The sequence below is a fragment of the Dicentrarchus labrax genome, unplaced genomic scaffold (assembly GCF_905237075.1).
Source record: "Dicentrarchus labrax unplaced genomic scaffold, dlabrax2021, whole genome shotgun sequence".
NCBI lineage: Eukaryota > Metazoa > Chordata > Actinopteri > Moronidae > Dicentrarchus > Dicentrarchus labrax.
The window spans coordinates 22,479,532-22,507,490 of NW_026136722.1; the positions used below are offsets into that span (position 1 = coordinate 22,479,532).

Sequence of the window (27,959 nt, forward strand, 5' to 3'; positions counted from 1 at the left end):
TTTTTAAAAAACAGTTGGATTTATTTAGGAGAGTAGGAGGGTAAGACAGCATAAGTTAGACTGTACATTGAAAGCTTGTCTATCTGAAAATAACAAAACTGGGAAGAGTTACATCTGAATTATTTGGTTGGATATCAAACTGCTCGTGTGGGATCATTTTAAAAAAAACCTACCGAGTATAAAACCTTTGTTAACATGATTGGACAATAGAGGCAGAGATCGGAGAAGGAGGCACTAATCATCAGTACATTTGGCAGATCATTTGATTAAAGACAGGTTTCTATAAGACATTAAGAGAATCAGCAGTCAGTACGATCACGATTATTTTTGACACAACATAATACCAAGTGGTGGCTGTGAAGCAGTGATGTTGCATAGTTTGGACTATGTAAGGTGACACTGATTTCCACTGGTACAACCAAACACTGAAGATTTGATTCATACTGTTACAGTCACAACATTAATGTTAGATTCACAGAACACAAGGTGCAGTGTACAAAACCAGTATTATGGAAATGTTAGAAGGCGAAGTCAAAGGCAGTCTGGTTCTTCACGTGTAACACTGCCCCCGGTGGAGCTTCAGGAACGGATAACAAACAAGGCCTCTTGGATAAAAGTAGTTCTTCCCTGTTCCAGATCAGAAAGAAACAACACCCTCAGATCCCAGGGCAGTGATGGCACTGAACACAAGCACTCTGCTCCTCATGCCCCCTTTGAGATTGGACCAATCCATGTGGGTGCTAGAGGGCAAAGGGTGAACATGTGACTGCACTGACCCACATACAGAACGGTGCAACATAAAAAAAAGCCAAAGGAGCATGAGGGCTACATGAGGTCTGAGACTTATAAAACATTCTGAGGTTCTGACTTTAGCAGGAATTAGCAACCCGGAGGGTCCAGGTGACATAAATTCCTTCACGTAGGCTCTGTGTGGACAACCGTGCATCTGCAATTTGTTGTGATTGCGCAGACTGTCCACAGGGGGGCCACTATGGGGAACACGCCCTTCAAGCAGACTCCAGATAGTATAAACAGAGTATATTCAGGCCTTTACAGATCCATTTCCTTAAGAAGGCTGTGACTCCGTCTCCACCAAGGCAGTAGGAGGGCCAGTTCGAAGCCAGTGCCTTATCTCAAATCTTTTCACCAGTGCGGCACCACCATATTGGTGAACCACTTAAAACAGGGGCTGGGGGCACCTTAAGGCCAGCCAGCTATGTATTTATTAGCTGTTGAGCGAGCTACTTATTTCTTACATCAATGTTACAACTTACAAACATAACACTGAGCAAGCTGGCAAGCTGGCAGTGTTACAAAAATGAAACCTAACATTAATATTACAAATTCAAATATTAATATTCTTTTTTCTATTGATGTACTTTTTCTGGGCTACTGATCTTTTGGATGTCTTTTTATTCAGAATTCTGATAAATCTCAGAACTTATTCTTCTGTTGAATGATGAGGGAAGAGAGTTGAAAAGGTGCTTTGGGAGGACATGGAGAAGTTCTATCCATCCATTAAAGAGTGGAGACAGCTCACGCTCCTGTGTGACTATATAGTGCCTGTGCTCCAATAATCCAAGTTTGTTCAGCATGGACAAAGGCTGTCTCACGGTACGGGCCTGTTCTGCTATGACTTCATGGTGTGTATGTGTGTGTGTGTGTGTGTGTGTAACAAAAGGCTTTCTTCTGGCCAGAAGCGATTACATGACAACGGTCTGAATCCAGACAAAGAGGCCTCTGCTGGGCTTTTAACTTGAGGGCTGTCTGAGCACTGAACACTGTGTTTGTGTCTCTCACACACACACACACACTCACAGACAGACGGACAGAGGCTGCTTCATCCAGATGCAGACAGACTGATGGAGGAAGAAACATGCTGACTAGTGCTGCCCTGTTTGAGGACTTCATCGAGCTTTTGGTAGACGGTCCCGCTGGTCAGCTTCCTCTTTTAGAGCCGGGAACACGCAAGCACCAAAATGGGCCATGTGACTTTACTGCTCCACGCTAACACACACTGAGAGACAGCGGGCTCCTTGTTGGGTCTTGGGTGCAGGAAGTACTGCGCTGATGCAGCTATTGGGAACACTAAACTAAATCAAAATGTGTCAGAATTCTCTGCAAGTCAAGTGTCCCGCCGACTCATCCAGCACCACCCATCATGTTCTCAACGCGTTTATCTGAATTGATCTTAAACTGAATGTTAACATTTTCTTTATACAGCTAAAGTGTAAATGTTTACGTCAGCAAAGTTTAAATTTGCTCTAGAAGCCAAACATTTCAGTCATTTATCCATTACAACCACCCAGGCTTCATTTAAACTACTCAAACTAATTATTCAATAGTTTTTGCTATTTTCACTCTTTATCCATTACGTTAAAGCTGCAGTAGGTATTTTTATAAAAGTTACTTTTTCTATTATATATATATTAGCTGAAACTTTCACTATATCCTGACAGTAGTACATGAGACAGATAATCTGTGAATGCCTGAATGAAACAACCAATCAGAGCCGACAAAGATAGTTAGAAATCTTTACCTATCATTTTCAATGACTTATCAATTGTCTTTAGCAATCTGTTACACCATTTAACCATAGCTGAAATACAGTAAGTTGATAACTAGCTATCCATTCATTTTCACCCAATATGAAAATTACTTAAATTACGTGATCCATTAGAGAGACCGAGGAGTTAAAATGACACTATAGTTATGAGGAGCTAAAGCTTGCAGCTAGACACAAAACACTGAATTTGAATTTATATGTACAGTAACTTAAGGATCCAGGTATTACACTGATCAAGAGCCTGCGACCGACAGTAGTCAGGTCATTACATGAGCAAAAACTTTTCTCAAGTTTCTCGTGCTAACCAGATAGTTCATAGTTCTCACTGATGCCATCTCTGTAGGCAAGTTATGCAAAACATGGTTGTCTTTTCAATCTCAGTACAGGAAAGGAGGCTGACAGAGGCTTAACTGTGATTGGAGCATACAACCATATCTATAAAGACAAGACAAAATAAAACTACTTCATATGGCTATGCTGATGTATGTAGAAGCTCTGTGCTCCCATGCAAACACATGATTATGCCCTTTTTGAAAACACTAAACCCTCTTCTGTGAATCTGGTTTATAACCGGCAAGATGTAACAGCTCAATAAAACCAATCGCATTACTTTTAAAACTTGTGTTATATCCGTATGTATATAAGTGGAACAGTGGAGCCAGTAATCTGCGGGGTGCATGGAGGACTTTGGTGTTTGGGGTCTCAACACAACCGGAAGAAGCTGAGTAATGGGACTGTCTCCAGAAACACCTTAAGACAGGCCACCAGACCACCGCCTGCTTCTGTTTTAAATAAACACCATCCAAAAAAAGGGGAAAAGAAACAGAAAATAACACTCATGGTCATACGTACAAATGTGTGAGATACATACTGATACATTAGACATTAGGGAAGGAGGTCAGAGGACTGTACATGAGCTGTAGACAGCAGTGCCGGCAGACAGCAGCTGCTCAGGTTCATTAGTGACATACAGGCTGGCTTTATCCCTTTTGTTTTCAACTTAGGGTGCATGTCAGGGGCAGACGGACAGAATTAACGGGTACCTTTTTAGAAAATTAGAACAATCCGAGACAACCAAAGAAAGGCAGAGCCACCTCATAACTTGTGGTATAACACAGAACACTTTAAGGTGGTAATCCTACAGTTTTACTTCCTTCCTGGTCTCTGGGGGAGAGATAAAACCTACAGGCTTGGATGTGACATTCCACAGGGCTTCAGTATAAATTTGGCCATTTTCAACCTGGACCACATCATCTATCACTGTTTAACCAACCGTTTCATTTGACCTTTTCCCAAGCTTTGAAATGAGACTGTTAGACCTCAGGCTGACACGTCTTGTATTTTTGGAAACTCCTGGATCTCCATTCACCTTAAATATTTTTTGGGATGATCGATTTGGCAGCTTTCTAATGCAGCCAACAGACACCACGATCCCCGCTTTCAGTTTACTGATTATGCTGCTTTCTACTGACACAGTGGGCGTGGCCAAAACACACAGGATACCTTTCAAGACCTTCTCGGTCTCCTTACAGGAGCTTGTGCTTGATTTTCGATCCTATCAGATAGAAGACGTAGCAAAACAAGAAAGATAAAAAAAGAATGCCATAGCCTTGTGATAACATGTGGTCTGTATCTGTATTGTGATAGCTGGATAGGGAGACATTCAGTGCGTACAGGAAACATGAAGACATAGCAATGGGGATGCTACGCTAGGTGCGCCACCACAGTGTGGTCTGTGGTGGTGGGATATCTTCACGGTTCCAAGCACCGTGTGTCGGGCCAGAGGCTTGGTCTTGGCCTACTGTACTCTGACTCATAGTCCTTTCCCACCAACGCAGTCTGAGGGCCAGTCCGGAGCAGGTTCCTGATTTGGAAACAGTTCTTCGTGTTTTGACAGCTGAAGAACTTTCAGCCAGGAAAACTGGTTCCAACACTCCACTGGTCTAAACCAAGAAGCCCTTACACCAGGGGAGCCTTGTGGTCAGTCAGCTATGTATTTATTACCTGTTCAGCGAGCCACTCAATTATATGAACGATAACAGTGAGCTAGCTGGCTAGTGGAGCTAGAGCTAGCTGTTGGTCAGCTAACATTACCCAAGCAAGCATAGCTACTCATTTCTCACACCGATGTTTTGTTCCTAATATTAACCAGAAATTCAAACTTTTTGTTCAACCTTAATAACATTCACGTGACAAATGCAAGCTAATGCTTGTTTGGGTAATGTTAGCGGACCAACAGCTCACTAGCTAGCGTAACCTTGGTAACAATGGCTAACATTTAAGAAGTATACAGTGATGTACTGACATGGGTCTAAGGTGACTTAGAGTACTGTTCAAAAGCAAAGCGGTTGTTGGAAGGAGTGCATGTTGAACCAGTAGCAGCCCAGAACTAGCACGAGGTTTGTGTTGGTGCAAAAGGGCCCAACAGTGGTTCTGAGTGCTGTGACCCTTGTGTGCATATTGAGAGCCGAGCATGATGTGGACAGAATTAAAATAACGACAAGGCGTATGAAATCCAGGTGCAAATGCAGATGTAATTATCCACATAACGCATGTAGATACAGACCACATGTTAAATGGGGTCATGAGGTGTGTCCAGACCCTGATGGTAAAATACAGTCCTGGTTGAGGATGGCCAGAGTTCTGCTTCTAAAGCGTAAGGAGACGTCTCTGCTAGCATTTACAGAGAAACGACATCATGGAACTCGTGTGGAGTGGCAGACAGAGAGTTCAAAGAAGTGGCTCACAATGTGCCCTGAGAAACAGCAAAACGCAACCTGTCACCCTGCACTAGCTAGCCTTATAGCACGGCGACTGAGCTTACAAGTGGTCTTTGTGTTTTCGCCCACCCTCCCCTTTAATTAACTGTAACAGAGTCCACCGGCTGTCACAAATCCACAAAGTGTAAACCCCTATAAAATTTAAGTTAAAGAAAAATGCATAGGTCCATACAGTATATTCATATATTAGAAAAAGAAACAAAATGATTAGAAAACCAGAATTAAGTGGACCTCAGAACAGGAATTCCTATCTGTGTGTGTGTGTGTGTGTGTGTGTGTGTGTGTGTGTGCTAGCCCTGTTCTTTCCTGTTCCACTGCCCAAAGAGGAAATCCCCAGCCCAGCCCAGTGATGTCATCACCAAGTGCCAGAGGAGAGCAGATGTAAAACCAGAGAGAATAAAAACAAAAGAAGTTCTGAAGAGGAAGCAGACACCTGGCGACAGGCTCGGATGTCGTCGTCGTCGTCTGTCGGCAGCTTCAATGGCTACTCAGTAACAATGATTTAACACAAGCCCCTCCCCCTCTTCCTCCCTAGCAACAGTGGTCCGAGCAGCATAGAAGAAAAGGACAGTGTTTGGATGTTAATTAGAACAACACATGAAAGATGGTCCACTGCACAATGTGGACTGGTGAGTGTGCGAGGGGGGGGTCAGAGAGTGGGGGTTAGAGGTCATTTACAGTGGTTTGGGGCTCTGAGCCAAAGGCAGCTGTTATAAGTCACAGTGAACAAGCTCAGTAAGGCAGAGAGCAAGCGTGGGGGGAATGGCGGTAGTAGTAGTGGCTTTAATACACAGTCAAAGTTCAAAGGTGAGGAGTGGGTCCAAGTCAAGGAAGGAGGATGCATGGGTGGAGGGACACTGCCCGCTCCCCTTACGGGCTGGGGGTGGCGGTGAGGGGTAAGGAAAAAGGCACCATGGCACCCACTTTGCGTCTGCCTCCACCCATCCCTCCTCCTCCTCCTCCCGGTCAGTCCCCTCACTGCAGCATCAGCTGCTTGAGGTTATCGTGCAGGATGGTGTCCTTGACGTCGCGGAACACCAGCCGGATGTTCTCAGTGTTGATGGCCGTGGTGAAGTGGTGGTACAGTGGCTTTTGCTGCTGCTCGCGACGCTTCTTGCGGAAGCACTCCACCAGGAAGCGCTGGACGTCTGCAAGGCTCGTGGGGTCGCCCGAGAACTCTGGGAAATAGTCTTTGATGGACACCTGCTTCACCTTTTCCTCCAGCAGGTCTGTCTTGTTCAGGAACAGGATGATGGAGACGTTACTGAAAACCCGGTTGTTGACGATTGTCTCGAAGATGTTGAGGGACTCGCTCAGCCGGTTGGTCTGCCGGTCCTCCATCAGCACCTGGAGATGTCAAAAGAGTGCAGAAATGTGTGCTGGGGTCAAAGGTGATTATGACTGTGTGGGTCTGGTATGAGCACAATGACAAATCTGTCGGATAGCCCCTTCCCACTGCAAGAACTTAAAAAAGCCTTTGCCACAGATTTTGCTGGTTTCTACTGTTCTCTGCCTGAGTTCCTGGAACTAAACTGTTCAGCAGGGAATACAAATGCAAATTCCAGGCACTTCTATTTCTCAAGTGTAGGGATTCGGCAGTGAACTGATTCCTTGGAAATGTTAGTCTATTTCAGTAGAATAGCGTCATTCTGCGACATTCAGGTGTTCTACGGCCTGTGTTTGTGTTCCAGCTGACTCACCTGGTCGTATTCGGAGGAGGAGACAAGAAAGAGGATGGAAGTGACCGAGTCGAAGCATTCAAACCAGCGCCGCCTCTCGGAGCGCTGACCGCCCACGTCCACCATCTTGAAGGGCACATTCTTGATCTCAAAGTCGTACTCGTGGATGCCCTTAGTGGGCTTTCTGGCCAGGAGGATGTCCTGTTGGCTGGGCAGGTAGTCCTGCAAACAGATGTATTATTTTTTTATAATAATATTATCCAACATATACATTGAAACTGGCATATTCAGTAACACAATGTTTAAACTGTGTTTACACATTTTGAGTCAAAAAAAGACTAGATGACTTTTTAAGAATTAAAAATCTGGAAATTATAATAATTAATTATTATACCCTTACATTTCAGGCACACATTATTGTTGAAAGCAGATTATTTTGAAATGTGACTTAATACATGTCTGGAAGGGATCTTTAAGTATCTTCAATTCTGATACATTTTCTTGTACATATCTTCAAGAGAACACGCACGCACGCACGCACGCACGCACGCACCCCCCCCCACGCACAGTGAAAATAACAGAGTTAAGTTGTTTCTTTGGGGACATCCCTGTTTAACACTCTGCATTCCCCAAATACCACAGTGCATAAACAGATTGAACAGCGTGTGTGTGTGTGTGTGTGTGTGTGTGTGTGTGTGTGTGTGTGTGTGTGTGTGAGTGTGTTTGCGCTTAGTGCTTTTTAGCAATGACACAAGGAAAATTAAAGCAAATGCATCTTTAACTGTTTGGGAGCATATGTGATGAAACATTATTCCCAATTATTACATTCCAGAGGTGATCACTCATCGCTGGCACAGACCCATTCATATAAATGGAGAAAATAACCTTCATGTAATTTATATATATTCCAATATAAATATATATATTTATATTGAAATAACCTCTTTGTATGCGCCCACCTTTGAAACCAAACTTATGCCCAAGTTAGTTAGCATGCAGCAAGGTAAGGTTTGCTCAGCCCCGGGATGACAGGAGCCAAACCCGGCAAAAAAACACAGGTGGGAGCGGGGCCGGCGGCACAGACCCCCAGCAATGGGCCGCGCCGGGGTAGGGGCGTAAAGCACACTCCAGGACAGGAGTTTCTGGACAGTACAGGACAGGGAGGTCAAGTGTGTGTAAAGCACACTTGGTTCTATTAGCTGATGTAAATACCAGTTAATATCTACAGCCAGTCCCTTCCTGGCTGCCTGGTTTTACACTCGGCTAGCAGTTTAATAGGAATTATAATGTCTTCATAATAAAAAATAAACTATAGTTTTTAGCAATGTTCATGCACAGTCCATGCAAGTCATTTGAGAGTATGATAAAGCACTTCCACAGATACTTCTTGCTGTATATTCCCACACAGATTCTCTTAAGAGTAATTTCCCTTGTTTCTAAGAAAAGATTGATTGATTGGCCAATAGGAGCCTGGGTGGGGGATGAACTGAGTAAGCAGGGAAACTTCTGTTTTAGCTCAGTTATAGTAAGCGTACGCTGGAACAAACCAGTGTGGAGACTGAGGACAGGAAGACTACGCTTTCACTTCTCTTTTCAACTAACTAGCTGAGTGCTATCACACCCATCTGCCATCTACCATCCTGCCTGCTGGGGATCTGTGACTGGTGGAACCTCTGCAGCGTGGGTGGAACTTACCGACTGTCCGAGCTTTTCCAAATTGTCCAGGAAATACTTGACTGACTCCCCCTGAGAGAAAGAGAGAGAGAGAGAGAAAGAGAGAGAGTGACTTTTCCTCTGAATTCTAATCTCCTTTAATGTTGTATTTCACATGGCCCTAACTCACTTCCCTGTCAATATGGAAGTGAGTTGCATCAACGTCACTTTTTCATGTGATACCACCCCCTCAACACTACTGAGTGGGAAAACAAACTCACTATGCCCGCTCTAAATGTACAGAGCTAATACAGTATATACTGTACATGTAGCTGGACAGTAGTAGTCTGTCACAATCAGACCTCAAAATATATTCTGCTTCTATATTTTCATTAACCATTATTATTCTCTCAATGAATCATGTCTAATAGTGAATAATGTCCAACATTAACATCAAAAATAGACCCGCAGATCGGCTTCTGGTAGAATTTAAAGCATTGCTTAGAATGGGTGTGATCAGCTCTGGAGACAGTCACAGTGCAACTATATACGCAATCGACGCGAGATGTGTTTTTTGGGCTTTTCCAGCTGACGTTGAATCATTTTTTGTCAAAGTCAAAGCGGTCCAGATTAGGGATGTGAATCCCCACCACTGAGGCCGATTTGACACACATCTTGATACGCTGCCAGCGATACGATACATTAACGATAGAGTGGAGCCCCCTGCCCATACGATGCGATACGATTCACCTCTGTTCACGATGCGATACGATTCACCTCTGTTCACGATGCGATACGATTCATTAATGATTTGACAACGATTTGACTTTATACAATGCGATTCGGTTCGATACGATTCATGATGCGATTCAAACCGATTCAACACAATACAAAGAATTTACAAGCCCACATCTGGTTTCTAATGTATTTGATACTTGATTGTTTTCTATAAAGCAAACCAATAAATCCAACTTAAGAAGATGCAATTCAATATGGTACAGACAGAGGATTGTTTTATTCCTAATAAACACTAAATCAGAAACAAAAAATATTTTTTTCACTACATGTGTTTTTAATCTCATTCTCTACTTATACAACACTAAATGTATTGTATTTGGGCAATTTCTTTTTGGCCTCTTCATAAAAAAAACAAAACAAACAGTCCTTTTCTCAGGTCCTTTTACTAATAGTGTTCTCTGTCTGTAATTTCACAATGTTTTACAAAACACTTATAAAACTTCCCAACATCAACAATGTGCATTGTGCAAATAACCTCATCATAGTGCAGTGCCCATACTACTGCTGCCAGACTGATGTGCTTGAGCTGACACTCTTCTAGTTGGCTAACTGAGCAGTGAGAGCAGAAATCATTGAGATTTATTTAACAATATAACAGAACAATTGCGACAACAAACAACTTACAAATGTAAGTGTAAAAAATTAAACTATTGACTGACAGCCACAGCAACTGTAAACATCACTCACACTGAGGTATATCAACTAGAGGTCTTGGACTTGTGTGTCGTCCAAGGTACGCTTAATATCTCGTCTTCACCTGTTGTGTCGCTTCCCTACATTTTTTCTGTTTACTAACTAACTGCGTCTGCGACGCCGTGCAAAAAGATAGTGATGGTGCTTTCAAGGCGCCTCGAAAACACGGGTGCAGAGGAGATAAACTATATAATAATCGATGTAACCATGGGTTTTACTGATGCAGACACACAAAGAAAGATACATTGCGGTTGTCACATATTGAGATAGCCTAGTCTTTAATATTTTTAAAAGCTAAACTAGAGCATGTAATCTGGCACATTAATTATACCGGTACTGGCAAGAACTTATTGATATTCGCAACCCTGGTGTGAACCCATGCTCTCAGATGAAGTAGCATCCAGAGGACAGCTTATAGACAAGATCATCAGAAAATTAGTAACATTAGAACACACAGTGTGCCGACCGCTCTTTGAATCTCAGCCGTTCCAAACAGATGCTTGGTGAGCCGATTTCCCCACAGGACATTTACAGATCATTTTCCTGTGAGCAAGACGCTGCTAGACCACAATCTAAACTTGTGGAGAGAGCAGTGAGGGTGAGATGGAGGAAGGAAGGGCGTGGGGAGGCAGAGAGAGAAGCAGCCCTTCATTAGCTTGTCTGTGTCTGTCTGTGTGCACTCAGCAGCTGCAGCTCTGCCCCATCCACTGTGAGGAAGAGCCTTTATCTGCTACTGTCAATGCTCTTCTGTACACGCAAACTGCCTTATGGACGTCAAACTCTGCAACAAACACTGAAGCAGAGGTCGGAGGGCAACTTTAAACTTGGGTCAGAGATACACACACCTCTGCCCTCAACCCTAAGAACTCATATATAGCATCAAGGATTGCACCAGAAATCCAATAAGCACACTTGGTCTGCAGTTATGCTCTCACTCACCAGCTGGAACTCTCGCCGGCGGTCGTAGGCATTCTGGATGCCCTCGTCGGCCCACAGGGCCCGGATAGATGGCAGGTAGTGCTGGAAAACCTTTTGTTCCACCATGCCGTGACCGTGGGCCATCGCCGACCGGGTGTCAAACGCCATCACGGTGTCTCCGTGGTGCTGGTTCAACGGTTGGCCCCATGGGATGAGAAGCTTCTCTCGAGCGTCCACCAACACTCGAATACCTGAAGCAGGAGAGAAAAATGTCCGAATTGTGGTTAAGATTATCCATTTATCTACATTACAGCCTATGTTTCTGCACACACACAGTTGAGTCAATGATATCCTTACAGTGGTACATTTAGCATGACCACCAACCATCTGCATAATTATAACAAAACAGTTATGTTTTGACACCATGGAGGCTGAGCCATGCACAAACACTGTACATGCTTCCAAACAGAGCAAAGGCTAAAGCAGGATTACAGGATTACTGCAGGGTTACTGCAGGGTTACTGCAGGGTTTCTCAATCTTTTCTGGACCATGACCCCATTTTTAGATTCCAGAATTCTCCTGAACTTGCACATGAATAGCTCAGTTGCATGTGTCAGCTCATGTCGTGTAAGCAGAGCTGCAACTATTAATTGTTTAAGAAGAAAGGTCCAAGTTCTTTAATTCCAGCTTCTCATATGTGAATATTTTCTACTTTCTTTAGTCCTCTATGACAGTAAACTGAATATATTTGGGTTGTAGACTAAACAAGACATTGAGGACTTTGGATCAACTTTCTTATCCGTTTTTCTGACATTTTATGGACCAAACAACTAATAAACTAAACTAATAAAATGATCGACAGATTACTGTCAGGGCACACTATTTCCCTATTGGCTGGATAGATGGCTGTCAGGCTAGAGGGTGGGCTTAACCTAGTCCCAAAGCCGGTGCTAGTTGGAAAGGTGCGTGCCAGATTAAGTCATATTTATCAGATCGTTCGCAGTTTGTTCATGTTAACGATGAATCTTCAATAAATACTAAAGTTAGTCATGGAGTTCCACAAGGTTCTGTACTTTGACCAATACTATTTACTTTATATATGCTCCCTTTAGGCAACATTATTAGGAATCACTCCATTAACTTTCACTGTTATGCAGATGATACGCAGTTATATCTATTGATCAAGCCTGATGAAATTAATCAATTATCTAAATTACAAACGTCTTAAAGACATAAAATCCTGGATGAGCTGCAATTTTCTGATGTTAAACTCAGAAAAAAACGAAATTCTTCTTCTTGGCCCCAAAAACCTTACAGACTCACTGTCTAAAAGATATAGTTACTCTAGATGGCATTACCTTGGCCTCTAGCACCACTGTCAGGAATCTTGGAGTTATCTTTGATCAGGATTTGTCATTTAACTCCCACATAAAGCAAACCTCCAGGACTGCCTTCTTTCATTTACGTAATATTACAAAAATTAGACACAAAACTAATCCATGCATTTGTTACTTCAAGGCTGGATTACTGCAACTCTTTATTATCAGGCTGCCCCAGTAAGTCCATTAAGACACTAGATAACATCTCTCCTGTACTAGCTTCTCTGCACTGGCTCCCTGTAAAATGTAGAATATAATTTAAAATCCTCTTCCTCACCTATAAAGCTCTTCATGGTCAGACCCCTTCATATATTAAAGAGCTCATAGTACCCTATTACCCCTCTAGAACACTACGTTCTCTGAATGCTGGGCTACTTGTGGTTCCTATAGTCTCTAAAAGTACAGGAGCCAGAGCCTTCAGTTACCAAGCTCCTCTCCTGTGGAACCAGCTTCCAGTTGTGGTTTGGAAGGCAGACACCCTCACCACATTCAAGAGTAGGCTTAAGATGTTCCTCTTTGATAAAGCTTATAGTTAGGGCTGGATCAGGTGAGTCCTGAACTATCCCTTAGTTATGCTGCTATAGGCCTAGACTATCGGGGGATTTCCCATGGTGCACTGAGCTCCTCTCTTCCTCTTTCTTTCTGCACTCATTCATGTTCCATTAATGCATGTTACTAACTTCACTTCTTCCCCGGAGTTCTTGTGCTTTCTCGTCTCGCAGGTTCTTATCGATCCTGGTGGAGCCTCCTGCCATGGTCCTGCTAGATTGCCATTGCCAATACTGTTGTTGCTGTGCACCTGTCTGTCTCTCTGTCTCTGTCTCTCTCTGTCTCTCACCCCAACTGGTCGAGACAGACGACCACCCACCTAGAGCCGAAGGATCTGTCCTAGGTTTCTGCCTTTTAACAGGCAGTTCTTCCTTGCCCTTGTCCCCAAGTGCTTGCTCATGGTGGTACTGTTGGGTCTGTTATAAATAATGTTATAAAGAGTTCGGTCTAGACCTGCTCTATTTGAAAAGTGTCCTGAGATAACTGTTATGAATTTGGCGCTATACAAATAAAATTGAATTGAATTAAGAGACAGAGTGAGAACAGGTGTGGGAGGAGTTTTGAGAGATGTTTGTGAGTTAAGCGACCGCCTGGAAGATCATCAAGTTTTCCCTTTTCTATACAGAGTTTCGAGAGATGTTTGAGAGTTCCACGGCTGTATGAAGGGTTGTCAAGTTTTGCCCTTTTCCATAGAAAGCTTTGTTTTGAGTAATTGTCCGCGTGGTAAATGTCTACTCTGAACTGTCAATGGAGCACCAACTGTACCAATTCATAACAGAAGTTATCTCAGGACACTTTTCAAATGGAGCAGGTCTAGACCGAACTCTTTATCACATTATTTACAGAGACCCAACAGTACCACCATGAGCAAGCACTTGGCAACAAGGGCAGAAAGTCTAAGATGTAAGTGAGCAAAATGGTTGATTTAATATTCTATAGCTCCGAGCTAAACCAATCTGACATCACTTGTTAACACAAACAATTCTGAATTTTCAGATGTTCATTTAGTTTTTCTAGTTAAAGCCCATCAATTGAGAATTCAAAATAAATCATTAATATCAATATTCGAATTTAGACTAGACAACTTACTAAAAGTAATAAAACAGAGCACAATTTAACTGATGCTTATGATTGAATGATTAAAGATTGTTGGCTTGTTGGCTTCTCTGTTGGATAACTGATTATAATGCCATATAAAATTGTTATAATGTATTACACCTATGAGAATATAAGATGAAGAGTGTGAAGGTGAGTGACCATGCTTTATAAGGCGTTATGTCAGTTATAAAGCATTATGCAGTGTTTCCTCTATGTTGATTTTGGAGCGGTGGCCCGCCGCTGTTAAATTTCTGCCGCCACGGTATCAGAAATGGGGCACACGCACAATGTAGTCACGGCTGCCTTTTAAATGATCCTGCCGACATAATGCACCCCCGTTGGCTGCCGCTCACATTGCAATTTAACAACAAGTAGAACTATTCAGAGGTGATCCAGTTTAATTCCACATACTGTTGATGTAGCTTAATGTCAAAACGTTCACTTTCTTCCAAGTCGAATATTAAACTAACAGCTCCACCAAAAACGTCACCGCGGTGGGTCCGTTTTAATTGGACAACGTTCAACTTGTCAGTTCTCAGCTCCTGATATCAAACATCTGGAAACATCAAAACGGTAAATATATTTGTTTGTGTCAGTTCTGTTTCATACGTAAAACGTCTGCTGGTGGGGCGGACGGACGGACGGGGTGTTCGGACGGGCCGCTGCTAAAAAAAATCCTAGAGGAAACACTGTTATGAATATGTGCTCCAACTATAACTATACATTGCCATAAGCACAGTATAACGCAATATAAGCATGTTTATAATGCAACATAGACATGGAAAGTGTTACTGAATCTTTTTTCAGTTCAGCTCTGAAAAAAATAAATAAATTGATGCCGAAGAGATGAGTGCAGTCAGTTCCACTTTACATCTGGTAAACCTGTTTGAAGTGTCATCCAGTTTATCCAACCAACAGTCAAGTTTCAAACTAAATACACACCTAAGTTTACGAAGACGATCTGAGTGGGGGGCTAACATACAAACATTTCCAGGTATCAATTCCCCAGTGTTTGCATGACTGGAAAACTAGTCTCTAAATTTCCAGCTTTTCCAGGATGCGTGGGAACCTTGACTCTGAATCCTTTTTTCTCAAAGACAAAGCCGTCCAGATATCAACATATTGAATTTCTGTACCACAAACAGTGCAGCAACAAAAGAGATCCAGTGAGATACTGAGCCAGGCCATCCGGCGAGCAGAGACGAGCAGCGAGCCGAGGCTGTGAGTTTACATTACCGCTCTGTGAACTCTGCTTCACCCCTTCAAACAAGCCTGCTCTGACAATGCACTATGTTCCTTGGCTGTCCCCAACACGCGGGTTAATCCAGCTGTCTGCAGGGCGTGTGTGCTGACAGGCTCGAGGATGAGTGTGTTGTGTCGGTCTACGTTTCATCAGTTCCTCTGCCGAGAGATGCAGCTTTCATGCACTTTTCCTGTCTTTGCTTAGGACTGAGCCACACATGCAGTCAAACTCTTGCACATCTGGGATAACAACATATCAGACCAAACCAATGCTTTATACTGGCATGCAACAATTCTTACTATATACACTCAGGAGAGTAGAGTAGGTTTGTAGGCTTCAGCACAGGTTGCTACTGCATAGTCTGTATGCAAAGCAATACTATCTGCAGATGGATCAGGCCTTGTACAAAACTTTAATTAAAATGCCCTGAGTGAGTTTCAATGAATTCATTTTTATTACCACGGCCCTGGTATCAATGATTTTATTTTAATTTAACTCATCCAAGAGTAGCCAAAATACCAATTTGGCTTTAAATAATTCAGCTACTATTCATGAAATTAAATTAAATTTTACACTTCATGATGCTCCTTACTGTGGGAATATAACATTTATGGTTTGTAGGCTGGTATTTAACAATGTAACAAGAGGTGCAACAAAATTAAATCTTCTCATAAATTAGCCACAAAGGAGCACATCGCTCATAAACAGGTATATTCCCACTACTTAATCCATTAAATCACACTTCAGGATTACTTACTTACAATTAAATTTAGAGTGACGTGCTTAAACAGCACACAAAAGTCACTGACTAGGCTGCTGCAGATGTAAAGCACATCATGCATGGTTGGGGGTGGGGGTCATTGGCCGACTAATCAGCTTTTTCCTGCTCTATCTTAACTATTTAAAAATCCACTGTCGACTGACCTCAAGTCCCCACCAGTAAAATGCCCAGAGGGGATGTCTCATACTAATATACATACATGTCCTTTTGACAAAGTGGCTCACCTGCTAGAGCTGGCACCACATGTATTGAGGCTGAATTCTTGCTGCAGCCGCCATGGGTTCAACACAAAAGGCAATGTTGCCTAACTTCCTCCCCTCAGGTCAATGGTCAGTCATGACATTTTCACTGCAGACCAACAACAACATAAAACAACTGCTAGTTAAAATAGGGAGGCACAGTGGGAACTGCTGGCTCTATTATGCATCTCTGGTCACATCCTCTTCACACAGTTCTGGTTTGACATCAATGAGTGCTGAACTGCTTAAATGTCAAAACATCAAGTCAACACTTGTGTCCTGAACCAAAACCTCTGAGAGATTAAACACTGAATCCGACAATCAGCAACTAGAAACTACATGTCTATTACTTTTAGTAATGCAGGGTTCTGAATTGCCAAAATATGTTTGACCTGGGATTGACTGGTGACCTGTAGCTCAGTTCATGCTGTGATTGGCCTCAATAATTCATTCACCTAGTCAATCTCTCTCTGCGATTGAATATTTTATATCTTAAAACAATTAAAAACATGTCTAGTCTAAGCTTTCAGACAATTCTATTGTCAAGCTCACCTGTGGTTTCGGTGCAGAGATGTGCAGCTCTGAAGTGCCTGCACACACGTATTCAAGTGAATAGACACGGCAAGAGTGACAAAATCTTAGTCTGATCCAAGAGGTGCTGGACACTTCAACATGTTTTTTGTGCTGCAAACTGAATTATATGGCTAGACTGTGATAAAATACATAATGACGTTCTTACCTAAGTCTACAAACAAAATTTTGTGGGTTGAAAATGTCTCAACTTGTCCCGACAAACTAAATTCTCCAGCTGCTCATTAGCTCTGACTACAAGATCACTGTTCCTGCTACACTGCTGTGGTCATGCCCCCTAACATCTGTATAGCAGTGCACATTGCCTAGAGCTGACTGAGATTATTCTCATGTACTGCAACATGATGGCAGGGATCGCTGTGTCACTAAAAGTTTAGTAAGTGGTCCATTACGAATGAATGTATTACATAGTGGAAAAACTGAATTTCATGATGACACTGATGAGAGTGGGTCGTCCACTAATTGGAAGGTTGTTGGTTCGATCCAGGGCTCCTCCTGCCTCCTTGAGCAAGATACTGAACCCCGAATTGCTCCCGATGCTGTGCATCGGTGAGTGTGTATGAATGCGTTAGTTTCTGTTCGATGGGCTTTGCCATCACTGAGTGAATGTGTGTGAAAGGGCAAATGTGGCACGTAGTGTAAAAACGCTTTGAGTGGTCGGAAGACTAGAAAGGCGCTATACAAGTACAGGTCCATTTACCATTTACCATAGGTTCACACTGGGTCAGGACAGCAAGCATGAGGAGGAGGCCTTGGTGCATGTTATGTCATTTGCATTTAAATACCCATTCTGAACTGACATCCTTGTCCCTGACAAACAGGCATAAAACTAAAACTGAGACTAATAAAAACTCAACTGAAAAGAGCACACACTCTGGAATCTAACAGAAACTAAACTGGAAATAAAAATTAAAAACGAAATAAAAATGATAAATACAAACTATAATAACTCTGAAACACACATTTTTAAGAACTAGTGGATTAGTATAACAATATATACACACATACATACAACATATCCTGTCATACTATAAATACATTTTGCCTCAACACCAGAAACGATAATGAAACACTTTTTAAATCATTTAACTTCTTTATGCATCAAAAGCAGGGATCGTCTCTTCAATCATTATAGTGCAAGGCTCCATAACTACTGATCTGACCCAAAGTCTGAAAATGCTTCATGCTGGTTGAAAGCCATTACAGTCAATACTGCAGATGACGCCACACAAGCTAAATAATTACACTAGGGATGGGCATTCGATTAAATTGTCTTAGTCAATCGTCGGGGGAATTAATGATCGATTTTCGATTAATCATTAATATTTTTATATTAAAATTCACTATTTATATGCTATATTCAAAATGCAATGAAAATGCAAAAACACAGCGTGTTTTCCTCATTGATATCTTTATTACAAGATGAACAAATCTTGTGGCAGTTAAACCAGATCCGTTCAATGGTTACACATGCGCTACTGTGCTCTAAAGCAGCGGAGCCTGCAGCTAGAATCCGGTGCTCATAAACACAACTGACCCTTGTTTTTTCCCACAATAATAATAATAATAATATAAAAAAAAACCAATCATGTTATAATACTTAATTCGGACAGGTTTTGCCAAATGTAACTCAAAACTGAGAGAGATTAGCCTACCTAACAATGAATTAGGCTTATTAACAAAGCTTCAGAAAAAATAACCAGTAACTCACATACAACTTCAGCACCAGTGTACTGATTTTTGTTGAGAAAGATGAGCATGTCAACATGCTCTGGGGTCAGACGCGACCACAGCCTGGTGAGCGTCAGTCCAGCCACCGAAAACACCCGCTCTGAGGGGACCGACGTTGCCCTGATTCACAGGTACCTCCGTGCTAACTTGGCAAGCCGGGGGAACCTTATTCCATTCACTTTCCACCAGCCTGTAGGGGTGCAATCCAGGGGTGGGGGGGCCTCCCTCAGAAAGTTCTGAAGTTCTGCTTCGATGCCAGACTCGCATTGAGCGGTATAGTGCTCCCCAAGGAGTTGTGTCATAGCAGAGACCTGGGATGAGAGGCCGCGGCTGCCCTACCGATCTCCACTGCCTCTCCCAGTTCAACCAGTGTCACATTAGCAGCCATTTTCTGTTTTGAGGTAAGAAAGCCCAGGTGCTTGTGACGCGGGTCCAGCATTGATGAGATCATGGGGGCGGATGACACAAACTCATCAGACTGAACCTGTAAATATATGATGGGGGAATCAATAAGGAAAAAAAAGCTATATCTAAATAGGCAACACAACGCAGATAAGAGGCAAGTATGTAGGTAATTAGGCCTACCCCAATTGGCTATTTATTATGGAAATCATTTAAACTAAGATAAAAAAGTTTAGCTTACATCCATTCGCTTAATGAGGGAGGACCGCACTTTTGCTTTGAATTCTATGAGTCTGGGCCCGTCTTCTTCACTGCGCATGAGGTGGATATTGAGGAGTCCGAAGGTAACTGGTTAAGTGTTCGAGATGGAGACATCTTTCTCTGCAGACATAACTGTGGTGGCACATTTAAGTGCTGACAGCACAGGCTGTGTGTCCTCCATCATCTGCCAGTACTCATCCTTCAACTCCAGGATCCTGGCATCTTGAAGTTTAGTCACGGTTCAGTCCGAAAGCTCAGCAGCAACAGCCCACCGCTGCTCCACCAGCCGATCAAACATCTCGCACACGGAGTTCCACCGTGTTTTACACGACTGGATAAGCCGGTGAGTTGCGAGGCCCATTTGCTCCTGATTCTTTTGCAGTGCATTGGTTGCTGCGGTGCTGTGACTGAAGTGGCTAACAAGTTTACTAGCCGCTGATATTACCCGATATAGATAGAGTGCAAATCCGTCATTTATGGCCAACTGGAGTGTGTGTGCAAAGCAGGCAACGGAAATCCAGTTCACTCTGGTGGGACTGTTGGCAGCAACAATATTGGCCGCGTTGTCATAAACGCATGCACTAACTCGGTCTTCAAGTCCCCATTGCTCTACAGCTTCACTCATTTTCTCAGCGAGGATGTCAGCTGTATCCGCCTGGCAGGCTTTCTGTGAGCAGGACCGCTGAGTTCATTTGCCAGTCATCACTGATGTAGTGGCAGGTGATGGTGATGTAGCTCTCAGCTGTTAAAGCGGTCCAGCAGTCTGTGGATAGAGCAACTCTTTCAGTTGTGCTCAATTCTTTTAACAGCTCTTGCTTCCGTTCTTCGTAGAGAGTTTCTATCAGTCTGGTGAGGGTACGTCATGACGGAATGTGATGACGGAATGTGATATGCTGGTTCCAATAAGTTTATAGGTTTTCGAAAACCTGCGCCCTCAATAGTACTTAAGGGCAGCATATCCATCTCAATGAACTTGCAGATCCCTTGGGTAATTTTCTCTGCTCGTTGTGCATCGCAGCTCCTCCGTGTCCGTGATAACATCGAGTCGATGCTAGGTTGAGACTGAGAGCAGGATGCACCGCCACTAACCAGGGTCGGATGCGCGTTGTTCAAGTGGTACATCATTTGAGTCGTGGCCGTGTTGTACTTATACACAGCTTCGCAGTGTTGGCAGTGAACTAAGTAATTGTTTAAATCAAAACGGTCCCATACCACACTTTGCCGTGACCTCGTCCTCTTCATGATTACTTTTGAAATACACTAATAATATAACTCACGGGTAACTGAGTAGGCCTGTGGCGTTTTTTTTGGTAAAATGTTTAATTGCTGCCACATAGCGAAATTCACTGCATTCCTCAAGACTCACACTACGCAACAGAACCTGCATTAGTTTTATCGATGAAAAATTAACGTCAGACGAAATTCTTAATGATCAATTAATCGATCGTCGATAAATCATGCCCATCCCTAAATTAGACAGCAACAGTTTAGTTGTTTGTGTTTACATGCACACATGTGGAACAGACACCTGTAACAGTGGCATCAATGACACAGGCTTTCTTACAATTCCCCCCTGCATGGTAACAAAACACCGCCCGCCAAAACACCAACTGATTTTACACTTCAACTGAAATGTTTCCTTTTTGGTTTAACCGCATCAGTCACTTCCCCCTGACTGAAGCTGAGCAAGCCTTTCCAGCCTCACACGCTACACTTCCCTGTTTGCGCTCGTTCAAGGGAAGTGTGCGTGCGGCTGCAGCCCCGCAACCCCTGTGACATCATGGAAGTGTTTAGTAGAAGCTCCTCTCTCTGGCAGGTCCAGTGTGCCTCATATCCACTATATAAACTTGACCTTTAAGGCTGAAATAATGTCCCTTGGACTATATTCAAACTACTAGCCTTAGCAATAAATTCTTATTTCTTGCTCAGATCTGGCTGTTCATAATATTTTTAAATGTTGTCCTTTTCAGATTCCAGTGTGAACAGGTCCTGAAGTGACCCATATGAAGAATGTAGTTTTAGAGTGAAGTAAAAGTGACATGACAGACAAAAAATCTGATCGATATCTGATTTGCCAAAGTGACCCAAATCTGATATTTTTGTTCATATGTGACTCAGATCTGTTCATGACAGTGTGAATATGATCTTATCAATTCCGATTCGGGTTACTTTCATATGTGGTCCAAATCAGATTCAGATCAGATTTTTGCAATGTGAACTCAGCTGACAGTCCTCTCAGAATTCTTGTGACTAACGTTCATAATGCGGGTTACTCCAGGACCTGTTTATGGACCACATTTAACCAATATTGTTAAATAATGCCAAACTAAATAAATGTGATCTGAGCAATAAATTAAGGTAACCAAAGACACCGCACAATGTCTGACAAAAAAACAAAAGCACTCGAACATATTTAAGCTCTTTGACGGAGACGAACACCATCGACATGGAGCAGAAATGACAGACGCTGCCCAGCGTGAGAGAAAGTCCAGCTCCTGGCTGTACAGGACTGACGTTGGTATGTTCAGCTATGTTCCAAGCTAACACGAGCACACTTCAGAAAACAGTTTTTTCAAGTTAAGTCATGTACAATTCTATCTTATTCTATAGGACATTCAGGCGTATGTTTACAGCAGAGTGCATTAGAGTTATAGTACAGGGTTTCTTCACCATCTCCCCTAAACTCACAAAGGGGAGCGCTAACATTGTTCCACAGCAGCCACACTGACAACGCTGCCTGCACATGTGTTCGAAGAAGAAATGTTTTGTTTATTGGCGTCGTGAGCACAGACATCGGCTGATGACAATTATCTCAAAATGCCAGATAATTGGCCCACCGATTTAATTCTATAAAGTCTATAACTACTAGTAAGCTGTTGTCTCTGCTCGCTTCAAACTATGCGGTTAGAGACGGGGACAGCTCCGTAGCTAACAACTGCACAGAAGCAAGTGTATATTTGTTACATGCAATCATATAATAACATAGAGAAGGATGTTATAACTCTGGGAAGTTGTCACGGTGGCAACTGTTTTATCCTCTGCCCCAACAATCAGCAGGTAAGCAGTGAAATGATGCCATTCTAGGGTCGCCTCTGTGTTAATACTGTCCGTCACTACTGATGTTTTTCTTTATTATACCGTACCTATGTACCTACAATTCTCCAATACTAACCTCCAGGCTTTACTAGGGCTGCACGACTATGGCCAAAATGATAATCGAGATTATTTATTTAAATAACAATATTGAGATCAAGATTATTTCATGATTCCAGAGTACTGAAAAAATTCAGAAAATGTCATTTAGCGATTCCGTTTTTTTTAGTATTAGCTTAATACAGCATTTCTTCCGGGAATAAAAGTACCCAGGCTGCAGCAGCAGGGTGTGTGTGCAGCGACAGGATGGCTCCCCAAAAGGAAAACCAGAACGTCTGTCTCACCTGCGGTGGCTGCTATTAATTTAGGAAGTGCTTAATTTGATATGCAGCCAAAATTGCGATTGCAATTAATATTCCATAAATTGTGCAGCCATAGGCTTTTCCTACAAGACTCATGGGTAGTACCTTTGGTTGTCTGTCATTTGAAAACAGCAAATGTTCTAGCTGTGAAATCAGGTTTCTCTAATCCTCACTCCAAAGCACAGAGACATATACAAGACAAAGCCATCATTTTAAACTTAAAAACTTTAAACTAAAATTAGAATTAACCATCCATAACCAACTGTTGCTACTCACTATGCTGCTGCTGGGTCCACACAGCCATCTTGGCACCGGTGTCAATTAAACCCTGTACCAGTTGACTAAATCCACCTCCACACACAGTTTTAAACCATCTGATGTCTGGGCATACAAACTATACAGCTGTCTGGGTTATATCCTTGTCCTCCTGTTCTGGCTGTTTGAGAGTTGTGTTATTGGAAAAATGAATGTGAAGTGGCGCAGGACCTGCGCTCCAGCTGCAGCTGTATGTTCCCTCAGAGAGGATGTGCAAGCTTGCGACTTTCACAATAAAGAAAAAAACCTGCTGGCTGATTAGGCTTGATCATTTTTTGCTGATTTAGATGTTAAAAATAGCCTGCACAGTCATTTTCGTTTCTGATTTTACAAGAAAAAAACAGCACTGTACCCGTACCCATGAATTTATATTAATATATTTTTTACCCGTTACACAATGTTTTAGCAGTGCAGGACTCATATGTACGGTGGACAGTGAGGGTCACATTAGTCTCAGCTGGTACACATTAAAAAAAAACACAGCGATGCAAACAACGGTGGGACAATCAACTGCAATCAGATCTGTACAGAAAGCAGCCATCATACAACCACTACGACCATGAGCCAGTCAGGCCAAACTACAAACAGCAAGAAGGAGCACGACTGCTTTAGAGTCACTGTGCCATCCACCTCTGATCACTGACTATATCTGAGTTCATTTCCAGTTGTGTCTATATACTGTGATGAAGATAATCGTATGATTGATGACACACTACAATGATTCAGTGTTTCCACAAACAGACCTCCAGCTGACTACAAAAATAAATCACAATGCTAAATATGACTGTGCCATGTAAATATAGATATTCATCATATTAACATCACCGAGATTCACGATTCTTTAGGTCACAATTCGAGTCGATATTGATTTGATTCGATATTGATTTAAATGCTTCGATATCGTTTCAGTAATAAGTCAGTTACAGCTTCGGGACGGTGATTTCCGTCATGTGTTTGCGTGTTGGTATGGCGTATCGTGGTTCCAGTGTGTATACCATCTTCTTAAAACCCCCGTTTTCCACGACACTGTACGGTCGTAGGTCCTTACATATGAAGACGGCCACAGACTCCGTTATCTTCTGTGCGCGGGCAGAGTTTGGCGGCAGTTTGCAAAGGAAAGGATCTGTTGAACGGTCTGTTTTGAACCCACAGGTTTAGCCACGGGTTGCTGCAGAGCATCTGCATGGTGTCGGCTTAAGTGGTTGCGCAAATTTGTTGTTATTGCAGTATTTTAGTACTGCCTGGCACAGCTTACACACTACCTTACTTTTGTCTATTTCCTGTGTTCCGGGTTTACACTGCTTTTAAAGTTGAAGGCGCTAGTTTTACACTGCTACTACCTGCTTCGGTTGCCATGTTGTTGTTGTGTGGTCGAGTGCGGCCTCCGTCCGTACAACGCAGATCACACAAAGGTGTTGCTCACCACGACCCCACTGGCCAGGGGCTTGAATCAATTCAGAGGATTTAATGAATCCATATTGAATTGGGAAAAAATATATTGCAATGCATTGATGAATCGATATTTTTACCCACCCCTAGTGTTAATGCTTCCATTAACCAAGCTGATGTGTGGCTGACAACTCTGGTTAGGTACTAATGGGTAGCAGCCACTCTCTGCACACATGCATAGCAGAGGTTCTATGCTTACAGTTACAGGGAGGGAAAGGAGTCAAGTGATGGAGAGAGAGAGGCAACCTCCATTCATTCTCCTCATGCTTTCTTCTTACGTACACTGTTTTAATGCAGTGGAATTCACCATCTCACTTACGTATGTTTCTGTTGTCAGACAACAGGCCGAGAAATCTGAGCGCACACTATGTCGATCAGGTCACTACCAAGCTGTTGAACTGCAGAGGGAATCATAATTTTATGATCATGACACTATCAGACAAAATAAACTAAAATAAAGGTTTATGGCATGTATTGATAAGTTACAAGTAACAAAATGCTGTCATATTCAAGTACAGCCACAAAGAATCTGTTACAGATTAAGTCAGCTGCATGCTTTTATCTATGTAAAAACAAAAAACAACAACTCTAAACTATATTATATATGTGGCAGCTGGAGAAAACAGTGGACACTGAAAGCATAACAGAGCTGTGAATGAGCTGGAGCACAACCACATAATGCAGCTGGATCGTATGAACATTTGGAGGAAGTGTCTCGCGACACAGAGCTGGCAAACGCAGTGGTTGCACTACGTAGCCACGCCTCCTACATTCGTCGCTCCATAACTCTTCTGTTGCTTTTTTTGTTTTAAATATGCTACGGGAAAGTTCTAGCAGAACTGGATATGCATGGGTCCTGAGGGTGCCATATTGCATATGCATTTTTTTGTTTGCAGCTATGTTTATCATAATAAATCGTGGGCCTGATATTAGTTACATATCAGCAGGTTTTGCCACTGCCTAAAATGTTGACTAGTGATAGATTAGACGGCCGATAATTTGGCATTTTGAGATAATCGTCATCAGCCAATGTCTGCGCATGGCATTTATCGTCAGTCTAATGTATTAACAACATCCTACTACCACCAACAAGGCCCCATCGGCCAATGTGGAGTGAAAAAAATTCAACTCAAGCATGAGCAAAACACACGAACAAGAGAGCATTGCAGCAATGTTAACAAGTTTTAATGCATGGCTGAAAAGCCAACTGACTAGTAGCCACAGGAAACTGGAGTACGTACAGTTTAGATGTTTTTAACCACGTGTGTTAGCTTTACACCGTGATGGAGAGAGGTAAACAGCAGCAGGCGCTTACTGCACACATAAAGGTAAGAAATGCTGTTTGCTGTGCTGCTGCTATTGTACGAGCACAATGAGTCAATCTTATCACACACGCAGCAGGAGACAACGACAGACAACCTATCAATCATTCATACTCTCAAAAAACTGTTGTTTCTGCGATACAGCTCAATATTGTGACGAGCAGGCTGCACAACCATAATCAGCAGTAGCAGAGCAAACTCATGTGTGGCACAGCACAACTGATCACTTGGATATTCTTTGGTTACTCTGACTCACTGTAAGGCAACAGCTCAAGTGTCTGTGTGTGGTTTCCCTCCACAGTGACCCAGGGCAATAGCAACAGTCAAGTGTCCCATAATGCAACATGTGCATTGTTGTGGGTGCATCTCGAAGCAACTTCATTGGCTTATTAATGGAGCATGTTAGCGGATGACACAGCAGAGCCCTAAATGATGTAGACTGGAAAGTTGTAGCAATGCTTTCAGGGTGGGAAATCAGCTTTTTAAAATGTGATCGTCTACCTGCCACTGATCAAATTCACATGGATTTAAACCTTTTGGAGAAACCAGAAGAAATGTGACATGTAAGATGACACACGGCTCTTCCTATACATTTCGTACCTGACTGACTGAGGATGCTGTTTGATTTAGGTGTCAACCTTCAGAAGAGGTTTAATCGTGTTGTAAAGTCAGTTTAGTCAGACAGAGCTGAAAGAGCGAGTTTACAGTAAACAGACACATTTCTCACAGAATTTGGTGTCATGTTCTCTCCATAAAAGACAGAAGAGATATGCTACGATGCTGAAAGCAGCCATGAGGAAAACACCAGGGTAATATGAACCCATTGCGTACGCTACATGTGACTTAAAGCTGCAGTAGGTACATTTTTGTCATATTGACAGTAGTTCATGAGACAGAAAAAAATCTGGTTCCTCTGGCTCATTCTAGTGCTCCAACTGGCATTTACTAGAATCCACCGGGCCTCAATGAAAACAACCAATGAGAGGAGAAAGATGGTTGACGCTTTGGATCAATCAACTGTATTTCTTGGATCTGATTGGTTGTTTTAGTTCAGGCCCTTGAATTCTTGCAGATGCCATTAGGAGCCCTAAAACAAGCCAGAGGACCCTGATTCCTTCACAGATGATCTGTCTCATGTTCTACTGTCAGGATATAGTTAAAGTTTCAGTGAATATGACAATGGTTATTTTTATAAAAAATGACTACTGCAGCTTTAACATTAAGAAAGGAGAGCATGTTTAATGTCTGTTTGGCTCTGAATAAACACAAACAATGACCCCCCAGCGCCACCGTCCCTTTCGGTCCCACCGCGTACAAACACAAATAACATGGGCGTTTCTTGGTCGCTGAACCAGCTAACCACACTAGCTTTGCGAACACAGAAAAGTGCCCCTTCAGTCGCTTCAGCTGCAGCTAGCATGGCTACCAACTTCCCACTCAATACTCTGTAGACTAAAGTAGACCAACACAGAGGTCAAAGCGGACCAGCTACAACATGTGAAACACAACGGGTGATCGGTGTGGCCTTACCTTTTATAACATTACTAAAAATCGTAGCTCTGAATTCTTCTTTGGCCTTCTTATCGAAGTCCTGCCCATGGATAATGCGCATCTGCTTGAGGAAAGTGGACTTGCCGCTCTCGCCCGCTCCAAGCAATAAGATCTTTACTAGCCTTTTTACATACGTCTTATCTCGATTAATACACTTATCTATCTCCTTAGATTTCCGCAACTGTTCTACCTCGCCGCTTGTGAGGAGACAGTTAGGGAAACACACAGATAAGAAGGAGCGGGACGGCAGGAAATCCGCCATCTTTGAAACAACTTCATCGATACAGACAGCGAGGAGGGCTGAGCTCACCCCAGTCCGCTGTTGCGTTCAAGTGCCGTAGGAATCCGCCTCAATATAACTTTCAAGCAGGTTGGGGAGTAACGGATTGAATGTAACTGAGTTACGTAATCAGGATTTAAAAAAATAACAATTATCCATTACAGTTAGATTATAAAGACGTAATGAGATTACAGTTACATTTAGTAGAAGTTTTGATTATTTAGC

General features: G+C 42.6%; 1 protein-coding gene across 1 annotated transcript; it reads right to left on the bottom strand.

The window, feature by feature from the left end:
* On the bottom strand, positions 1–27,759 carry gna13b (guanine nucleotide binding protein (G protein), alpha 13b). Its single transcript, XM_051386983.1, has 5 exons — positions 27,434–27,759; positions 11,109–11,338; positions 8,721–8,771; positions 7,047–7,247; positions 1–6,693 (listed from the first exon to the last, which is right to left on the bottom strand). Exons 1-5 carry the CDS (start codon positions 27,714–27,716, stop codon positions 6,322–6,324), a joined length of 1,137 nt encoding a protein of 378 aa, XP_051242943.1. The 5' UTR covers positions 27,717–27,759; the 3' UTR covers positions 1–6,321.
* Positions 27,760–27,959: the final 200 nt, after the last annotated feature.